Source organism: Chrysochloris asiatica, unplaced genomic scaffold (genome assembly GCF_000296735.1).
Source record: "Chrysochloris asiatica unplaced genomic scaffold, ChrAsi1.0 scaffold00155, whole genome shotgun sequence".
In the NCBI taxonomy this organism is placed as follows: Eukaryota; Metazoa; Chordata; class Mammalia; order Afrosoricida; family Chrysochloridae; genus Chrysochloris; species Chrysochloris asiatica.
The window spans coordinates 6,707,856-6,729,139 of record NW_006408673.1 but is presented as its reverse complement, the minus strand read 5'-3'; the positions used below and the strand labels follow the sequence as shown (position 1 = coordinate 6,729,139).

General features: G+C 38.3%; 1 protein-coding gene across 3 annotated transcripts in view; it reads left to right on the top strand.

The window, feature by feature from the left end:
- Positions 1-20,995, top strand: part of SH3D19 (SH3 domain containing 19) — a 75,573-nt gene extending 54,578 nt beyond the window's left edge. The window contains exons 7-14 of one of the 3 annotated variants that reach the window (XM_006870879.1): positions 800-872; positions 1,850-1,980; positions 5,092-5,150; positions 8,035-8,237; positions 8,724-8,776; positions 12,168-12,354; positions 13,201-13,298; positions 20,608-20,995. In XM_006870879.1, the coding sequence (XP_006870941.1) occupies positions 800-872; positions 1,850-1,980; positions 5,092-5,150; positions 8,035-8,237; positions 8,724-8,776; positions 12,168-12,354; positions 13,201-13,298; positions 20,608-20,724 (921 nt within the window). In that variant the 3' untranslated portion in view covers positions 20,725-20,995. The remainder of the gene's footprint in view (positions 1-799; positions 873-1,849; positions 1,981-5,091; positions 5,151-8,034; positions 8,238-8,723; positions 8,777-12,167; positions 12,355-13,200; positions 13,299-20,607) is intronic. The other 2 variants (XM_006870878.1, XM_006870880.1) reach the window with 2 other exon arrangements.
- The last annotated feature ends 289 nt before the right edge of the window (positions 20,996-21,284 follow it).

Genomic DNA, 21,284 nt, shown 5'->3' with positions numbered 1-21,284 from the left:
ACTTAGTTAAGTAGTAATAAATTAAAATGGATTTTACTTTGTGAATTATGCTTTTGTAGAAACGCATGAGCTCCTTTCATTATGAAAAGCAAAAGCTTTTCTTTTCCCATCCTAACAGTGATACAATTTTTAAGGCTTTGTCCTCCAGCCTTAGTCCTGGTCACAGTTTAAAGAAAACATTACTCTTGTAATTGAGAGAGATCAGAAACCACTGCTTCAAGGTAGATGGTGGCTGCTGCTATGCAATGCCAAGATTGTTCTGAGTCATAGTGACCCTGTATAAGGTTCCTAGGAGCAGCTGGTGGGTTTGAATCTCTAACCTTGTGGTTAGCATTCCAGTGCTTATCCTACAGTGCCAGGAGTCCTCAAGATACACTTGATTGTTGCTAAGTGCCATCAAATTGGTTCTGACTCTTGGCTACCCTATATAGGGTTTCCAAGTAGCAGCTAGTGGGTTTGAACTACTGACCTTGTTTATCCTACAGCACTACACCAAGGTACTATTAGAAAGGGAGAAAGAAAAAGACTGAACAAGTCCTTTTTGTTTTACTCTCTCATTTAAAAAACATTGCTAGGGATGTTGAGAGCTGAGACTTAGTTCTGTCCTCCCTTGGCAAGGATATATTCCTTCTCAACTTGATAATGATTTCCTTATTTGGTTCAACTGTGAGGTTTGCATTTTGTACTCCTAATATAATCCTGTTAAGAGGATTCTAATGAAAAAAGTTGGTCTCAGAGTGAATAATAAATCCAGCATCCATCCTGCACACTTTATTCACAGCCCTGTTTCCCCCCTAAGGATCCAAGCCATTCTCAGAAGCCTGTTGACAGTAGTGCTCCTTATGCTGTTGTTCTTCATGATTTCCAAGCAGGTAAGGACATAAATAAAACAATAGTAGAAGCTTGAGATCCAGAAACATGCATCCTCCCTGAGTTGCCCTCTCAAGGCCATGGGTTTTCATTTCTGTGCCCACAGAGTCTGAAACTGGGGTGGTCACATTAGCCATCAGTCTTCTTTAAGTGTTGATTACGCCCAACATTCCAGAGAGCTTAGTTGTAAACCCTTACCTTTGAAACTTGGAGAGAGAGAGAATGTTTTCCCTTACAAATAAATTGCCCACCAGTTAGGCTTTTGAAATCTTTCAAAACTGTGGGTACCAATTAGCAACTGCATTGAAATTTCATTCTGATTTAATAAGTTCTTGTGTCCTAAGATTTGTAAAACTTATATCCATATCGCAGCTCCTACCTATGAAATCAAAATATAAATTTGTTTTTGTAATCATTAACTTTAATAAATCATCTCCTGAGTTATTAATAATTTCTTTTTTTAAAAAAAGCGTATCTACTTGGTAGACTGATTTTTATTTTAGTGTAAGTAAATTTACTTGCTAAAGGGCTATAGTACATACTCCCTCAGTTAATATTTTCAAATTGAAATGATTTCTAAGCATGAATGATAATAATTATATGAATATTATACCATGTTTATAAAGCCCTTTCAATTATTCAGTGTGTATTCAGTAAAACTGGCAGCAAGGGGTTTATGTTGGCACAGTAGGAATCATTGGCTAACATAATATTTTTATTTTGACCATTTCTCATGAATCAGAGCATGGTAAATATACCTAAGTTGGTCTTTAAAATGAGAGGTCATAGAAATACATCCCAAAAAGAATAGTAATTTTTAAAAAATCAATTGGATTAGCATAATCTGTTCTCAGAATCAGTCGAACATACTGTGCTTCAGTGCAAAGAGCTAATCGCTAATTTGTGCTCTGTTCTAATCAAATCGCTAATCAAATACGCAAGATAATTCATCATACATAATTACAATTTTTTATTGCAGAGCAAGTCAATGATTTGAACCTCGTTTCTGGAGACATTGTTTATCTTCTGGAAAAAATAGATACAGATTGGTACAGAGGGAAATGTAGAAACCAGACTGGTCTATTTCCTGCTAACTACGTCAAAGTAATTGTGAGTTGTGTTTGTTTTAATTTGTCGTATACTCAGTGAAAGAGGAAAGTGGGTTCTATGTGATTTGCAGGTTGGAAAAAATAATCAGAAATCTAGATACTTGGATTCTAGTTCTCTCTTTGGTACATCTGATGAAAACACTGAAAAAAAAAGGCTTGGTCAAATAGGTAATGGTTAATTATTGTATTATGGAGTATGAAAACTTAATTTCTAAATGCTGTCTAAAATCCCAAGTTGAAATCCCACCACAAAGTCTTTTGGTGAGCAACTATTCTTGGAAGGATTTCAGGCACTAAAGGATAAGAAAGAGTTTCAGATAGTTCATGAAACAATGGAATTGAAATTTTTTTCTATGAGCTTTTTGAAGTCCCTTTATAATATATTTTTTTATAACACTTCATAAAATGAATTGTTGTTATGTGCCGCCAAGTCGGTTCTGGTTCATTGTTGTTGTTGCTAAGTACCGAGGAGTTGGTTCCAACTCATAGTGACCCTGCATGGGATTTCTGAGGCTGTAAATCTTTATGGGAGCAGAGCACCTCATCTTTCTCCCGCGAAACTGCTGGTAGTTTCGAACTGCCGACCTTGAGGTTAGTAGCCTGATTCATAACCACTACGCTACCAGAGCTCATAGCAACCTTATGTAGAGTTTCCAAGAAGCAGCTGGTGGGTTTGAACCACAGACCTTTAGGTTAGCAGTCCAGTGCTTATCCTACAGCACCACACCAGGACTCCTAATTTGTACGTGGTCTCGTATCCTTTGGACGTATTATCAGTAGAAAGTCCTTTGAAGAAGGACATCATGCTTGATAAAGTATGTTGTTGTTAAGTGCCGTCGAGTCGATTCCAACCCATAGTGACCCTGTATAGGGTTTCCGAGGAGCAGCTGGTGAGCTTGAACTTCCGTCGTTGCAGTTCAAACAGCTTTGCAGTCTGGCACATTAACACACAGTGCCACACCAAGATAAAGTACGTTGTTGTTGTTAAGTGCCGTGGAGTCGGTTCCGACTCATAGCGACCCTGTACAGGATTTCCAGGGCTGTAAATCTTTACAGGAGCAGAAAGCCTCATCTTTCTCCCACGGAGCAGCTGGTAGTTTCGAACTGCTGACCTTGTGGTTCGCAGCCTGATTCGTAACCACTACACGACCAGAGTTCCTTGTAGCCTAGTCGTTGAGATAAAGTATAGGTCAGTGAAAAGAGGAAGACCCTCAACTAGATGGACTGACACAGTGGTTGCAACATGACAACAATTGTTAAGATGACACAAGACTAGGCAGTGTTTCATTTTCTTGTACATAAAGTCACCATGAATTGGGACTGACTTGGCAGCAACTAACACAATAAATTTTCATTTAAGAAACTGAGGTTACGGTACCACTTCTCATTTGCTTTGGAGTGCAGTTTATTTTTGGTTTCTTCCATCCATTCTATCCCCATTTCCATCTATAAATACGTACGTATTTGAAAATACTCAAGAACTTTTATTAGAACTGGTAGTCCATTAAAGACGTTTTTACAAATTATTTCCTATTTGAGTGGGGAGCATTATATTAAAGTATCAGAATTTTATACATGATCAGCACCTGACTTGTGAAAGCCGACCAGTAAGAGGGATCAGCAAATACTTAGCCCAGGTGGCTATGAAATATGGGGATAAAATCAGACTGCCACTTAAACATTTATATCAACAGGAGTATGACTCAGTTCCTGATATCATTTATTGAGACTGGGAAATATCAGTAAAACCAGCTTACAGTGTTGAGCATTAATAGCTTATTTGGGAGAAAAAGCAAATAATTTGCCATTACATCAGGAGCTTAGAAAACAAGTTTAACAGTGCTACCTCTATTTTTCAAATATAAATGAGTTTGAGTCTCTGGGATTATAAAAAATGGTGGTCTTTAAAAATTTTTTTTTTTTTTTTTTGAGAAATCCAACCATACTCTTTAAATTAATATTAAGAATAATGTTAGTTTTAACACTCTTCCTCATTTTTCTTCTGCCCAATGTAGCAGCACTGTTAAAAGCACAATTACCACACTAAAATCAATCACACTGAATTTGCCACAGTATTGGTCTAAGTGTTATTTCTAAGCCCGCAAGTTTAAAATAATTGTTTTAAAACTTTGAACTTTTAGAATTCATCAAGAGGACATTGCTTTGTTGAACATGAAACCTAAGTAGTTTTCAGACTGCATGCATCAAGGTCAAATATTTTATACAGCCAAACTTGTTGTGTGGTACTGCAAGATAATGCACTGGACCACAAGGTCAGTTTGAACCACAAGGTTGGCGGTTCAAACCAACCAGCTGCTCCTCAGAAATCCTAGACAGGGTTGGTACGAGTCGGGACCGACTCAACAGCGCTTAGCAACAAGAAACTTGCTGAACCTTGTAAAGGAGATATTATATAAATCAAATAGTTGTTTTGGAGTTACAAATTTAAGAGTTATGAATATGGAGAAAATTAGATTTTAGTAAAATGTTTTACTTTGGGGTCCAGGAAGTATTGCAGCATTCCTCCAGTACTTGAGTAGGTGTGGTAGTCCTTAACACAGAAACCCGGGCCTAGTTGCTATCTTAAGCTGTTTGCGTTTGAACTTTTCAATTTGGAAGACATGGGATAAAGAAAGCTCCATCAAGAACTGGATACTATGGGTGTGCTTGTTGCAACAAATGAAAGAAGGGTTGATTGGCAACATGAGGAGAAGGAAGCACCACAAGCTACAATTTTTTTCAAAACCAGAATTCCTGGTAAGACTCTTTGCACAGGTGGTACCACTTTATCAGGTTACCATGTTGATTTCAGCGATGCTTTTACTATTACAACAGTTGACATAGTGTCAACTCTAACTCCTGGCTACCTCATGTGGGTCAAAGTGAAATTGCGCACTACAGAGTTTTCAGTGACTGGTTTTGCGGGGAGTCTCAATTGTCACACCTTTCTTCTGCTGTGCCTCTGGTGGACTCAGACCACCCACCTTAGATTAGCAGTTGAGCATGCATTTATACCACTCAGGGATTTCCTTATTACCTAAAATTAAATCTTAATATAAATCCTATAAAACTGAAAAAATATCATTGTCCCCTTGATTTTTGTCTTTCTTAGATTGATATTCCAGAAGGAGGAAATGGGAAAAGAGGACCGGTTTCATCTCATTGTGTCAAGTAAGTTTTATTTGTGTTTTTTCCTACAAAATGTGAAGGAGGCATGTGTCTTAGTTATCTAGTACTGCTGTAACAGAAATACCACAAGTAGATGATTTTTAAAAGAAAACACCAAACATTAAAAAAAACACACAAATTTATTTTCTCACAATTTAGGAGTGTACAAGTCTGAATTCGGGATGCTGACAATAGGAAAAGGTATTCTCTTGTCACTCTGGGGAGGATATTGCGTCAGCTCTAACTCCTGTCTACCTCATGTGTGTGAGAGCAAAACTGTACTCCATTGAGTTTTCAATGGCTGATATTTTAAGAGCAGATTGCCAAACCTTTTTCTTTGTCTCTTCGAGCTTCAGGGTGTTCTTCATGTTGCTTGACATTTCTCTTTCCCCATCTCTGCTTCTTTCACTTACTTATTTAATCTCTTGTTATATCTCAAAAGAGATTGCTGTAAGTCACCCCTACACTAATCCTACCTCATTAACATAAGAAAGACAACCCGTTCCCAAATGGGATTATAACCAGGCATATTTATTATACATATTTGAGGGGTGGGAATACAGTTCAACCCATAACAGCAAGTATTTACATCATTTAAAAAAAAATGACCAAGCTTGCGCTCTTTTAAATATGTGATTATTCAGCTTCTCAGTGTGTCTTTTTAATTATGAGGGCAAGTTTGCTTGTTTAAAAAGTGTTAGAGGATTAAAATTCTGATGGAAATGCACCACGCTGGTAGATGCTGACGTAAGCGTAAGTTCTCTTTATCCATGCAAGACGTACAGAGAGCAGCGCAGTGGGGTCCATCCAGATGCTTCCCACAGTCTGGCCTCAGTTTGAGCAGAGATGGCTTTGTCATCTGTCTTAGAGTCCCAGGGATACTGTAACAGAAATGCCACACAAGAGTGGCTTTAGAAGACAAAATTTTACTTTCTCACATTTTAGGAGGCTAAGAGTCTGAATTCAGGGCCCTGACTAAAAGGGAAGGCTTATCTATGTACTCTAGAGAAGATTCTTGTCCCAGCTTCTATAGCCCAGGCATCTGCTACGAATATACTCCTTTTTAAACTTAGGAGCAATTGGCTTAGGATGCACCCTACATTTATATGATCTCATTAACATAACCAACAAAATCCTATTTCCAAGTAGGACCTCATCCATAGTTAGAGGATTCAGGACTTCAACACATAACTTAATGGGGCACAATGCAATCCCTAACATCATTGATTGGATGTTGATCAGGACTCCTGATGTGGCACTGTAGGATAAGCCCTGGACTGCTAACTGCAAGATCAGCAGTTCAAACCCACCAGGTGCTCAGTGTTCCTCGGAAACCATATACAGGATCACTATGAGTTGGAACTGACTCAATGACACTTAAAAACAACCTGTGTTGTTTTAGCAAGTAGTTTGTAGAAAGGTCAGGAACTTCGCCATGGACAAATGTTTAAGCCTTATTGAAACAAACTCTGTAGAAACTGGTAGGCATTTTGTATTTTGTTGTTTTTTCAAGAGAAACTAAGAGAAAACAAAGGAGGAGTTAAGTTACAGTGGTCTGTCTTTATATCTAAGGCCCTTTCAGTGAATTTATATACCATTTGATGTATCATTGTAACTCCTTTGTGATTTAAAACACTGCCACAATGAAACTTTATATTATAGTTAAATGAACAAATTAATACAATGCAGCCGCTCCGCGGGAGAAAGATGAGGCTTTCTACTCCCGTAAAGATTTACACCCTCGGAAACCCTGTACAGGGTCGCTATGGGTCGGAACCGACTCGAAGGCACTTAACAACAACAACAACAACCTGCTGAAGACTGTAAACCTGTCTTTGAATAGATCAGACATAAGGAGATGCTCCCAGAGGACTTTAGAAAATAAATGCAAAGGTTATCCCAAATAAGAAAACTTGCAATGCCAAAACACTTGGGTTCTACTTGAGGTTCAATTTTTCTCCTATTTTAAAGCAGTATTTACTGTGTCAGCAGGTTGAATTTAAAGTGGGCTTTCACAGCCATTCATCCATTGACCTGACTTAAATCAGAATTTGATTGGAGCCAAGACCAATCTTTTCTCTTCAGGCACTTGCTTCTCCTTAGCCTGTTGCTATTGAAACCTCCTTTCTAAAGCCTGTGTTCCTCAAATCGAAGGTTGGGTATTAAATCATGCCTTCCAGACACACAGTTTTATCTCTGCTTTTATCTTATTTTCAGTCAGAATTGCAGATCATTTAAGGATCATTCTTGTTCTCGGAAATGAATCCTTTTTAAAGGGGATACAAAAATCATTTTTAAAAGAAACCGTATTAGGCATAAGATTAAGTGGTATGAAATGATATGCCAAATTTGCTTTCTTCCTACCTTCCCCTAGTTTTCTGAAAGTCATTTATCTATATACTCCATTCACTGATTGATTCAACATATATTGAGCATCTTCTTTTGTACCGGGCTAATACCTGTTGCATTTTGCCGTAGTAGTTTGATTTCCTGCCTTGAGATTCTCAGGGTCAGCACTTCTAAACTCAGTGCATTTATCATCAGGAGGGCCATGGGTTGTTCTGACCTAAGGATACAAAAATGTAGAAATGGGAGACTCTGGGCTGCAGTAAAGGTGATTGAAGGACATGGCTGTGTAAACTGGCCTCCAGCTGCTTAGATGGAATCTACATGAATTCCATGTCCTGGACTTTTCACATTTCTGAGGTGGACAGCTTCCTATTTCAAAAGTAAAGATGATTGTTTAGAAGTGTAGCTTATTCTTTTTCATGGAAAACTTTAAATTATATCTAGAATGCTTGTTGAAACGGCAAATGAAGGTTTTTAAAGTATTCTGAAAATGAATTGCTTTGTACTTTAAACAACAAATGTGTTCTACTTTGTTCAGAGACTCAAAATGTGTTGCTCGGTTTGAATATATTGGTGACCAGAAGGACGAGTTAAGTTTCTCAGAGGGAGAAATTATTATTCTTAAAGAGTATGTGAATGAGGAATGGGCCAGAGGTGAACTTCGAGACAAAACTGGGATTTTCCCCCTTAATTTTGTGGAATTTGTAGAGGACCATCCCACCTCCAGTTCCAATGTTTTAAGTAAGTAATGGAGTTTTTGATTGCATCGTGTCCTATTTAAAATAAAACCAAATAATAGGATAAAGCTGCGTAGCAATCCATATTACCATATTTCATAAAGTAGAAAGAAAAATTATTTTTAAATGGTAATTTATGTTAGTTAATCTTACAGGGATAATCTGTCATAGAGATGATTTTTTATATTTTTTGGTAAATAGCAATAGGTTCATTAGAGAAATGCCAGACAGAATCATGTAGATTTTTAAACAGAACTGGATAATAGAGTTTAACTTTAAAATTAAGTTAAACAAATTATTTTTATTAATTAATTAATTTGTTTTAAAAAATAGCAAACCCTGAGAGGACTGTACCAGGTTAAGATTACATAACAATACATGGGGAGTCTGGCATTGAATTCCAGAATCTACTTTTTGCCCCCAGTTTTTCTCCAATACTGTATGGTCTATACAGCTGACATTGTAGCTTTTTTCTTTTCTTTTAATGTAGGCTCAACGGTACCACAGAAGACCAAAAATGAAGATTCTCGCTCAAACTCTCAGGTAGGTACCGGAGTAGATGACAGTCAAGTTTAAACTCTTTGTGGGATATTAATGATAACTATCAAGAGAAAAATTAGGAAAGGTACGTGACAGGGTTGTATTCTTTCACCATACTTATTCAACCTGTATGCTGAGTAAATAATCCAAGAAGCTGGGTTATATGAAGAAAAACATGACATCAGGATTGGAGAAAGACTCATTAACAACCTGCGATATGCAGATGATACAACCTTGCTTGCTGAAAGTGAAGAGGACTTAAAATACTTACTGATGAAGATCAAAAAGCACAGCCTTCAGTATGGATTCATCTCAGTGTAAAGAAAACAAAAATCCTCACCACTAGACCAATAAACAACATTCTTATCAACAGAGAAAAGATTGAAGTTGTCAAGGACTTCATTCTTCTTGGATCAACTATCAACACTCATGGAAGCAACAGTCAAGAAATCAAACAACATATTGCATTAGGCAAATCTGCTGCACAAGACCTTTTTAAAGTGTTGACGAGCAAATATGTGAGCTTGAAGACAACGTGCACCTGACCCTATCTATGGTATTTTCAATAACCTCATATGCGTGCGAAAGTTGGACAGTGAATAAGGAAGACTGTAGAAGAATTGATGCTTTTGCGTTATGGTGTTGGAGGAGAATATTGAAAGTGCCACGGGCTGCCAAAAGAACCAACAGATCTGTGTTGGAAGAAGTACAGCCAGAGTGCTCCTTGGAGGTCAGGACTGACAAACTTCGTCTCTTATACTTTGGACATATTGTCAGAAGGGAGCAGTCACTGGAGAAAGATACCATGTTTGGTAAGGCGGAGGGTCAGAGAAAAAGAGGAAGACCCCCAATGAGATGGATTGGCCAAGTGGCAGCATCAGTGAGCTCAAGTGTGGCAACATTATTGAGGTTAGCCCAGGGTCTGGCAGTGTTTCGTTCTGCTGTGCTATGAGTTACTAAGAAGAACAACAACAATGAAGAGAAAATATTAATCATTTTTAATTCATATAGCAAATGTTTACAGAAATAAAATAGTGCCTTTATGAAACACAGAGTTTATAATAAGATCAAAAATGGGTAAGAAAAACACTCAGTCCATGATAGAAAACTAGGAAGGAGACATTATTGGGGAAATCGTTTAAGAGATATTGTAAATGACTAATGTTGAAGAGATATATAACTTTTCTAGTAATTAAGGCTATGCATGATAAATGAAGAAAAGATGGAAGTTGTCAAAGATTTTATTTTGCTTGGATCCATTATCAACACTCGTGGAAGCATCAGTCAAGAAATCAAAGGATGTATTGCATTAGGCAAATCTTCTGCACAAGACCTCTTCAAAGTGTTCAAGAGCAAAGTTGTCACTTTCAGGACTCAGGTGCACCTGATCCAAACCATGGTATCTTCAGTACTCTCATATGCATGTGAATGTTGTACTATGAATAAGGAAGATCAGAGAAGAATTGATGCATTTGAGTTATGGTATTAAGAGAACATTAAAAGTACCATGGAGTGCCAAAAGAATTAAGAAATCTGTGTTGGAAGAAGTACAGCCAGAATGCTCCTTAGAAGCCAGGATGGCCAGACTTAATCTCTCATACTTTGGACATATTATCAGAAGGGATCAGTCACTGGAGAAGGACATCCTGGTTGGTAACAGTGGAATGTAGGAGAAAAAGAGGAAGACCTCCAACAAGATGAATTGGCACAGGAGTATCAAGATTGGGCTCAAGCATAGCAGCGATTGTGAGGTTGGTGCAGGCAGTGTTTCATTCTGTTGTACATAGGGTCACTATGAGTTGGTACCGACTTGATGGCACATAACAACAAATTTTTATTGTTTTCATATATGGTAATCTCAGGTTGTTGTCTGCTATTGTTGGTTCTCAGTCCAAATAACACCCTTTACCATTTTTTGTAAGGTTGGTCTGATCATTACATATTCCTTTAATTTATGTTTATCAGAAAATGTCTTAATTTTGCCATCATATATTAGGGACAGCTATGCTGGGTGTATGATTCTTGATTGTCAGTTTGTTTCTTTCAGAGTTTTATATATGTCATTCATTGCCTTCTTGCCTTCATGGTTTCCTCTGGAACATTAGAGCCTAGTCTTATTGGTTCTCCTGTGTAGGTAACTTTTCATTTCTCCTGAGGTGCTGTCAGGATTCTTTACTTGTCTTAGGTTTTAGAAAGTTTGATTATGATGTGTGTTGGTGATTTTATTTTGTGATGTATCTTGTTTGGGATTCATTCAGCTTCTCATATGCTTTTCTTCTTGTCTTTCATGATGTTAAGGAAGTTTTCTTTGAACAACTCTTCTACAATTTTCTCTGTGGTTTTCTTATCTCTTCCTGTTCTGGAATTATGATCACCCATATGTTGTTCCTCTTCGTGGTGTCCAACATAATTTAGGCTTTCCTCAGATTTTTTTCATTCTTGTTTCCGATTGTTCTAGCATATTAGTATTGAGAGATTTATCTTCAAGCTTGCTAATTCAGGTTTCCATTGCTTCAGATTTACTCCTTTGTCTTTTCAGTGTATTATCCTTTTCTGATATCTTAGTATTAATTTTCTGGATTTCTTTTTACAGGTTTGATATTGTTTTAATATTTTGTCAGTTTGTTTTTATAGTGTTTTCCTGAATTCTTAGTTTTTTCTGTATTCTCCTTCAATCTTTCTTCAATCTTTCTCAGAAACATTTTCTGACTCTGCATCTTGGTCATTTGTGTGATCCATTCTCTCTTCTTTGTTGAGTTAAAATTGTTGTCTCCGGGACATTGTGGAGTTGTTTTATTTGTATTTAACTGATAATTGTATGTTGATATGGTCCTAGGCTCTTTCCAGCTGTCTCCTGTGGGTGTAGTTAGAAAATGGAAAATTGTTCCCTGTTCTTATTTGCTCTTCATGCATTTCGGTTTAGGGTGGGTTTTGCTAGTATTGATTGCTGTCTGTTGTTGATCAGGTGGAATAGGAGTTGCTATTCATTCTTGCCCAATGGGTGGAGGTGCAGAGAGTAACCTTGTGGCTGAGATGTATGGGTACAGTTGCTGTCTCCTGTCTGGAGGGAAAAAGAATACTCCTTTCCAGTCATCTGTCTGACTCTACCAAGCCACATTCTTTTGACCGTTCACCTGTCACATCCCTGCTCAGCTTCTCTTTCTAGCAAGCTCTTGATCCACTTCACTAAACTTTCTTCTGAAATTCAGGTCAGGGTTCCAGGATTTTCATCTATGTCTGTTTTATTTGGTCTCTCGTATCTTTGTTGTAGAGGGTCTGTACAGTGCATCTGCATAGTCTGCCATCTTACCTGAAATCTTGCAACCTATAAATTATAAATTAATTTCAAATGCAATCTTAACATTTCTTACCAAACTCTTCTGATTTGTAACAGGATAATAGTCATTCTGGAGAATGGTGTGAAGCTCTACACAGTTTCACAGCGGAGACTAGTGAAGACTTATCCTTCAAAAGGGGAGACCGGATCTTGATCTTGGAGCGTTTAGATTCTGACTGGTACAAGGGTAGACTACATGACAAGGAGGGGATCTTCCCTGCGGTTTTTGTGCGGCCCTGCCCAGGTACAATTACAAGAAATGAATCTTACTCGCTAAAGCAAGCTGATTCCTTTATGTATGTGTGTATTTATGTATGATGTGTATACACACACATATCTATTCATCTGAGAGAATTTCTAAAAGTTCAAACATTGCCCAGGTTCAGTACCTATTGTTTCTCCTTTCAAATATGCGATGGTGCTAGCTCTTTCCATATGAAACAGTTCTCCTTATTTAAATTTAAAAAACTTCAAGAAAAAATGGAATTAAAAAATAATGGAATTTTTCTATAAACTTTTTGAAGCCCCCTTGTACATATACATCTGTATGTATGTGCAGTTAAAGTTGTTTGCCTGCATGCTACATTTGAAAGAGTTGAGTTTATAACATTATGCAAGCTCCACTCATTTACTCTGTTAGGGCTATGGTGCTGTAGGATAAGTACTGGCCTGTTGATCGAAAAGTCAGCAGTTCGGAAGCCCTATTCATGGTCTCTGTGAGTCGGAACTGACTCTATAGCACTTAGCAACAACAACAATTGTGTCTACTAATTGGAGTCCTGGTGTGGTGCTGTAGGATAAGCACTGGACTGCAAACTGCAAGATTGGCGATCCAAACCCACCAGTTGCTCCTTGGAACCCCTATACATGGTCTTTGTGAGTTAGAAACAACTCGACAGCACTTAACAACAACAACCATTGTATCTACTAAATATATGTCTCATGATTTTGCCCCACTAAGAAATCAAATCGAATCTCTTTAAAACTAATTGAGAATCTTCTGTTATAAAAGTGAGAAATGGGTTTCTTAAATTTATGTTGTACTTCATTCCAGTGTTTTCTACATTTTGAATTTTTGGTATCTTCACAGCTAAGGCAAAATGCTCGTCTGCTGCAATACCAAAGGGAAAGAAGGCCAAAGCCTTATTTGATTTCCATGGGGAGAATGAAAATGAGCTTTCCTTCAAGGTCAGAATGTATGTCTTCTCATAATACAGCATTGTATTACATAGCTATATTAAACAGCTATAAATTGTGAAATGTCTTCTCTACACTGAAAGGTGGATCAGTGGATGGAGTATTGATCATTCGCCAGTGATGAAGAGATCGCAGATCCTATTTCTAAAGGAAGAAGCTAGAGAAAATGAATAGGGAGTTTAGCTGATAATGTTCATTATCAACCAGAGTTTAAGAGGGTGTTTAGGGCAAACTTGCCTGGCTTAATAGCCTCATTGACTCCAATCTGATTCCTCATTCCTTAGCTTAATAACATTTGTTATATACTGTGTTATGTGCCCCCACAAATATATATATACACACACACACACACATATATGGAGTCCTTATGTGGCGCTATGGGTTAATGCACTGGACTGAAGTGTTGGTTTGAACTGCAAGGTAAGTGGTTCAAGCTCACCAGCTCCTCCTCAGAAACCCTGTACAGGGTCACTATGGGTTGGAACTGACTCGATGGTACTTAACAAAAACATATCTATATGTATATATAGATGTGTGTGTGTGTGTGTGTATATATATATGTATATGTGTGTGTGTGTATGTATTGTTGTTGTTGTTATGTGCTGTAGAGTCGGTTCTGACTCATAGCGACCCTGTACAGGTTTCCGAGGCTGTAAATCTTTACAGGAGCAGAAAGCCTTATCTTTCTCCCACAGAGCAGCTGGTAGTTTCGAACTGCTGACCTTGCGTTTCGTAGCCTGATTCGTAACCACTACACTACCAGAGCTCATTATATATGTGTATGTTGTTGTTGTTTTTGTTAAGTGCTGTCGAGTCGGTTCCAACCCATAGCGACCCTGTACAGGGTTTCCAAGGCTGTAAATCTTTACGGGAGCAGAAAGCCTCATCTTTCTCCCATGGAACAGCTGGTAGTTTCGAACTGCTGACATTGTGGTTCGCAGCCCGATTCATAACCACTACGCTACCAGAGCTCCTATGTATATATGTATATATATATATATGAGTCCTGGTGTGGCACTGTGGGATAAAACACTGTACTGAAAGGTCAGCTTGAACCACAAGATCGGCTGTTCAAACTCACAAGCCACTTCTTGGAAACCCTGTACAGAATCATATTCAATGGCACTCAACAACAAGATATATATATGTGTATTGAGTCCTGGTGTGGCACTGTAGGATAAGCACTGGACTGCTAACCACAAGGTTAGTGGTTCAAACCCACCAACTGCTCCTTGAAAACCCTGTATAGGGACACTATGAATCGGAACTGACTCAACTGCTTTTAGCTTTAACCTCAAGTTGGTTCCATCTCATAACAACCCTGAATAGTGTTTCTGAAGATAATTTTGTGGGTTTGAACTGCCAATCTGTATACACACACACACACACACACACATCAGAATTCTAAACCCTATGTCTGTCAGAGTTCTGGTGTAGCACTGTGGGATAAAGCACTGGACCTCTATGTTTTGAATCACAAGGTCAGTGGTTCAAACTCACCAGTGGACATAAAGCATATGTTATGTTAATGAGGATGGCCTCATTGGGTATACATTGTGTCTTTGAGATTTAAAAATTGCAGATTAGGCACAGAAGCAAAAAAGCAAGAACTGATAACAGAAGCTGACAGAAAATAAAGCCATCCCCTAGTACCCTGGATTTGGACTTCAGGGCTCCTGGTGTAGCGCTGTAGGATCAGTACCAACTGTGAACCACAAGGTTAGTAGTTCAAACCCACCAGCTGCTCCTTGGAAACCTTATGCAGGATTTCTATGAGTAGGAACCAGTTTGACATTAAAGCTAAACGCAATCGAGTCAGTTCCAACTCACAGTGGCCCTGTATAAGGGCTTCCAAGGAGCGGCTGATGGGTTTGAACCACTAACCTTGTGGTTTTCAATCCAGTTCGTATCCTACAGTACCACAACAACTGTGAGAAAATAAATTTCTTTTCATTAAAGCCGCATATTGTGGTATTTCTATAATAACAACACTAAGAAGTTAGGACAATATCTAATCTCAGTAATGTTGTTAAGTGCCATCGAGTCAGTTCCAATTCATAGTGACCCTGCATAGCATTTCCAAGAAGCATCTGGTGGGTTTGAACCCCCAATCTTGTGATCCAGTGCATTATCCTGCAATGCTACACCAGGAATCCATCTCAGTAATATGGGGATCTTATTGATAACCCTAGTGAAGGATCCATAGTGGCTGTAATGATGGACTCAGACATGCTGGTGATTGTGAGGATAACACAATACTGGCACCATTTTGTTCAGTTGTCCTGAAGTCTCCACAAGTCAGAATCCACTCTCTTAGCAATATAACAAGACAGTGTGATTCTCTCCTTGACCCTTACAACCTGCTACTAACACATCTTTGAAAGAACTGGAATATTTTTTATCTTCTTTAAAGTAGTGCTTTTCTCTCATTTTTAAAACAAGACAAAACAATGAGATGGCCCTGTTTTCAGTCCATACTGGACCATGCTCAGAGGAAAGCCCCAGGGGTCTGTGGTGGAACAGTAGGATTGTTCTTGGAATCAGAAGATATTTAGGCTTCAGATGTTTAAAGCAACATCCTTTGCAAGATTAGATTTTTGCTGTGAGGCCCTTGAAGCGGCTATGGAACAGTGGGTGGAAAGTATAAAACATAAATTTTGCTTGATACGATGAATAACTTTTTAATAGTCATGTTCTCTGAATAGCCTGTATTAGATAGTGGTAAATTCCACTTCACTGGAAATGTTCAATCAGAGTCAGGGATGCTATAGAAAAAAATTAAAGTATTATCTGGGTGATTGGATGAGACTTAAAACAGTAGATGCCCATTAAGGTGGTATTGGGTGTGTGCAGGTTCATAGGGGAATAGGAGAGTGAGTTGGACATGCTGAGATACGCTGCTGTAAGGTTGGCTAACTTTTTATTTTGTAAGAGAATTTGATATTATTATAAATGAAGTCATATGAGTATTACAAAATATTAATTTAAATTAGTGATGTTTCTTCTGTCCTAACTATGTAAAATTAAAAGATGGCACCCCTATATCAGTTCCCTTTGTCTAGTATTTTTAATTTCTTGGTCCTTAGAATCTAAAATTTTAGGAACAGTTAACCTTAATCTTGAGAGTCAATGGTTTAAAATTCTTTAATGTTATCTTTACAAAAAATAGTATAATTAAAGAATTCTGCATTCAGAACTTTTGAAATAATTTTGGCCATCATTTAAGTTACATTAGTATAAATAACAGAGTCCTGGTGTGGTGCTGTAGAATAAGTGCTCAACCACGAGGTCAGTTTGACCCACAAGATCGCTTGCTGTTAGCATAATCGAGTCTACAGTACTTAACAATAACAAGTATAAATAACAGAGTCCTGTTGTGGTGCGTTAGTATAAGCACTGAACTACAAGGTAAATTTAAGCCACAGTACTGGTAGTTCAAACTTACCAGCCACTCTTTGGAAATCCTATACGGGGTCACTATGAGTTGGAATTGACTTGATGGCACATGACGACAAGTATATAAATAACAGAATTCACAGCGTATTACAGAAGATAAAGTAGCCCTGGTGGTGCTGTGGGTTGGGCTGCTAACCACAAGATCAGCAATTCAACCCCACCAGCACTTTGAAGGTGAAAGATGAGGCTGTCTGCTCCTGTAAAGATTTACAGTCTCAGAAACCCAAAGGAGCAGTTCTAGTGCTCTGTCCTATAGGGTCACTCTAAGGTGGAGTCAACTCTGTGGCAGTAGGTTTGATTTGGTTTTCCAAAAAGATTAGCTGTCTTTATTGTACAGATGACTGGCTGGAAGCAAGATAGTGCTAAAGTTTTTAGTTAAGGCATTCAGCATTGCTTCCAGGATTGTTGATTATTATTAATATTTTATTACAGAGCGTTACTAGATAGAATTCTCTCTGTGTGTGTATATATATTCCTAAGGAGCTCTGGTAGCATAGTGGTTACATGTCGGGCTGCTAATCTCATGGTAAAGCAGTCTGAAACTCCGAGCAGTTCCGTGAGAGAAAGATGAGGCTTTCTGTTCCTGTAAAGATTTACAGCCTCGAAAACGTTATACATGGTCACTATGAGTCGGGGCCAACTCCAAAGCACACCACCACCACCATATATATTCCTTGAGTTCTGGTGTGACCATGTGAGATAAACATTGGACTGCTAACAACAAGGTCAGAAATTCAAACCCACCAACCAATCCTCAGAAACCCTATGCAGGGTCATTATGAGTTGAAATTGATGACTGGATGACACTTAACAACATAACAACAACAACAGCCCTCAGGAAACTGACATAGCACGTGTACATATGACCAGAGCTAAGAAAAGTGGTTCCAGTCACCCATTATATTATTACTTAGAAGTCAGAGGAACTTATTTATAATAGAAACTTCAAATAGCCTGGATTTTTAGAGATTTTTAACAGAGTAAATTACTGATATTTGATAGTCAGCATTTTTCCTTTCCATTTTCCATAAAGAAAAGCCTGAAATGAAACCACTTTTCTGGAGGGCAATGTACTAAGGTTACAAATAAATCCATTTAGCTTGATAGAGATATTCTTAAATGTAGTCAGAGTCGTCTTGGACCATTGTAGAATTTTAATACCAGATTCTCTGAAATGGTTAGAAACCATAAAGACCATAAAATAGTTGCAGGGATAATTTCACAAATTATTTTTTCATCTTCTGAAGGAATTATACTTTGCCAATGAATAAGACTCACCCGCCCCCTTGACTCACCTGATGAGGATAAATCAGTGCTCTGAGTCAAGGTGAAGCTCTTTAAGACAGGGAAGAACGCAGACAGAGTTCTTACTGGGGCCGTGAAGGAATGGGACAAACCATTATGTGGAAGAATAAATGCAGAGTGTAAAATGCTCAGGATGTTGATGAAAGGCAATTACAGCAAAAGCCTTTCTAAGTAAGAAGGTCCATGTTGTAGAATATGGATGATCACATAGCCTAGTGGCTGGGAATACAGGCTGGGAATCTGTATATTTGGATCCTGGCTTTACCAGTTGCTGACACTTTAGGATAAGCACTAGACCACAAGGTCAGTTTGAACTACAAGGTCAGTGGTTTGAACTCACCTGCCACTCCATGGAAACCCCATACAATGTCATTGTGGGTCAGAACCTACTTGACAGCACTTAACAACAACAATAAAGCATGCATTAGGTGAGTTGCTTCATCTTTCTGAACTTCATTTTCTTTTTCTGTAAAATGCTAAGATCTATGAAAATGACCACCGCCCATCTATCAGTTTGTCATACCATGGTAACTTGTGTGTTGCTATCATAATATTTTAAATACCAGCAGGGTCACCCAGGAGGGACAAGTTTCAGTGGCGCTTCAGACTAAGATAGAAAGAAAGTCCTGCCAATCTAGTCCCAAAATGTAGCCAGTGAAAACCCTGTGAATCCTGTGGCTCACAATAGAAGAACATTGTCTGATAGTTCTGACAGATGAGCTCCCTAGGTCGGAAGGTACCAAAATACACAGTGGTAATGGCAATGGAGCTCTGGTAGCGTAGTGGTTATGAATCAGGCTGCAAACCTTAGGGTCAGCAGTTTGAAACTACCAGTCGTTCCGCAGGAGAAAGCTGCTCCCATAAAGATTTACATCCTTGGAAACCCTGTACAGGGTCACTATGGGTCGGAACCGACTCGACGGCACTTAACAACAACAATAGCCACGGGCAGTGTTTTGTTCTGTTGTGCTTGGAGTCTCTATGAATTGGAGCTTACTCAACAACAACTAACAGTAAATGTAAAAGGTACCTTTTATGGGGGCCTAAGCATTTAAGATCTAGATATCTGTGATCAAATTGGCAACAACAACTCAATTAGATAGGGGGCAGTGAGGTTATGTTAATGGAGAGGAACAACTAAGAAAACTCTGAAAATGGCTGCTCAACTCAAAGAATATAATAAAAGTTGCTGAAATTGTGCATGTGGAAAGTGTTGAATTACGATGTTTTACTGTGTACAGTCTCAACAACAAAAATTTTTAAACATAAATTTTTTTTAGAAAATTATCTTTAAAGTAGAGATAATGATAATCATACCACCTTATAGGATTTTGTCATTTAGACTAGTTAGAACCTTTAAAATATATAGAATAAGACAAAGTATAGTCCTGGTGTGCTGCTGCAGATTAATACACCGGACTGCAAAGACGGTTTGAACTGCAAGGTTAGTGGTTCAAGCTCACCAGCTGCTCCTCAGAAACCCTCTTACAGGGTCGCTATGGGTCTGAACTGACTCAATGGCACTTAACAACAACAATATATACATATTAATCTTGGAACCACTGACCTTTCAGTTCAAGCTTTACAGTCTGACGCATTAACCCACAGGCACCACACCAGGACTGTAATCAAATTGGCAATGACAACTCAAAAAATTAGATAGGAATTAGATAGCGGGGAATGAGTTTATGTTAATGGAGAGGAACAACTAAGAAAACTGAAAATGGTTGCACCACTCATAGAATATAATAAAAGTTTATGTATATATATATATATGATAGCTAGTATGGTTCTTTATTCAAGAGGATTTTAAATTTTAGATTAGAAGTGGTAGTATGAGAGACTAAGAATGTCATGGACTAGACAATCAAAGTACTGGTAAAGGAATGGGCTTCGTCAGGAACTGAGAACTAAAAGCAAATTGTATTATTAGGCATACATCATCTTTGTAGAATATAGTTTCACCCTCTCACTAAATCAAGGCAAATTCGTTAATATAAAGAGAAGATTACTCATACCTCTCTGGGTATAAGTTCAAGGAGCCCTGGTAGTGTTGTGAGTTATAAGTTGGACTACTAACCACAAGGTCAGCAATTCGAATCCACTAGCCCCTCCTCATAAGAAAGATGAGACTTTCTGCTCCTGTAAAGATTAACAACCTAGGAAACCCTATACGGGGTCACTATGAGTCGGAACTGACTTGACAGCCCACAACAGCAGCAGCAGCAGCACCAGGTATATGTTCACCATGCTTTGTATAGTCAACAGATCAAAAGCAAACAAATCAGTTTTCACTGGGATGATTCTGACTCATGACAACCCCATGTGTATCAAAACAGAACTGCTCCATGGTATTTTCAATGGCATTGTGGTCTTTCAGAAATCAATCACCAGACCTTACCTCCAAAACGCCTTGAATAGATTCAAACTGCCAACCTCTTGGTGTTAGTAGCCCAGAGCACATGACCTAATGTGCCACCTAGGGAATACTATGCTCAACAGAAACCAATAGTTATTTCCAATTCCTCTCTTCTTACAGGCTGGAGATATAATAACAGAGCTGGAATCTGTGGATGAGGACTGGATGAATGGCGAACTAATGGGGAAATCTGGTATATTTCCCAAAAACTATGTTCAGTTTGTACAAGTCAACTAAAGGTGAAACTTGACTGTGTTCCGTGGCACAAGAACTCACTTGAACTATCACTTTGACTATCAAATCTGTTTTTGCACTAGTTTTTTGTTTCATGTTGTTTTGTTTACTGAGAGGGAAATACCTACGCTGTACATGGTACACTAGAATTTTCTGAAAGCAGAAAACTTCTACGGTTTGTATTTCGCTTTCATTCACAGTAGAAACATGCACCTGGAAACCATGAGCCCAGGATAGTCCCAAGGAAAACAGCATGCAGGATTAGCAAGATGCATACACTGTCCTCACCTCAAGGAAATCACCTGGTGTCGTGGAAGCCAACGCCGGTAACACACATTTGCACTTGGACATCGATTTTAATCAGCACAAGTGAATTAACTGTGCTTCAGTTGTTACTTTAGTTTTAAAAGAGTATGCTTGATGTTCTAAATGCTGTAACTATCAGGACATCACTGGTAATCTAAATTTCACTTTTGATATTCAAATTAATTTCAACAGTTTGAGCATATATCCTTATTACTGGGGCAAACCTTGCTTCAGGAGGAGATAGTTAATTGACTGGT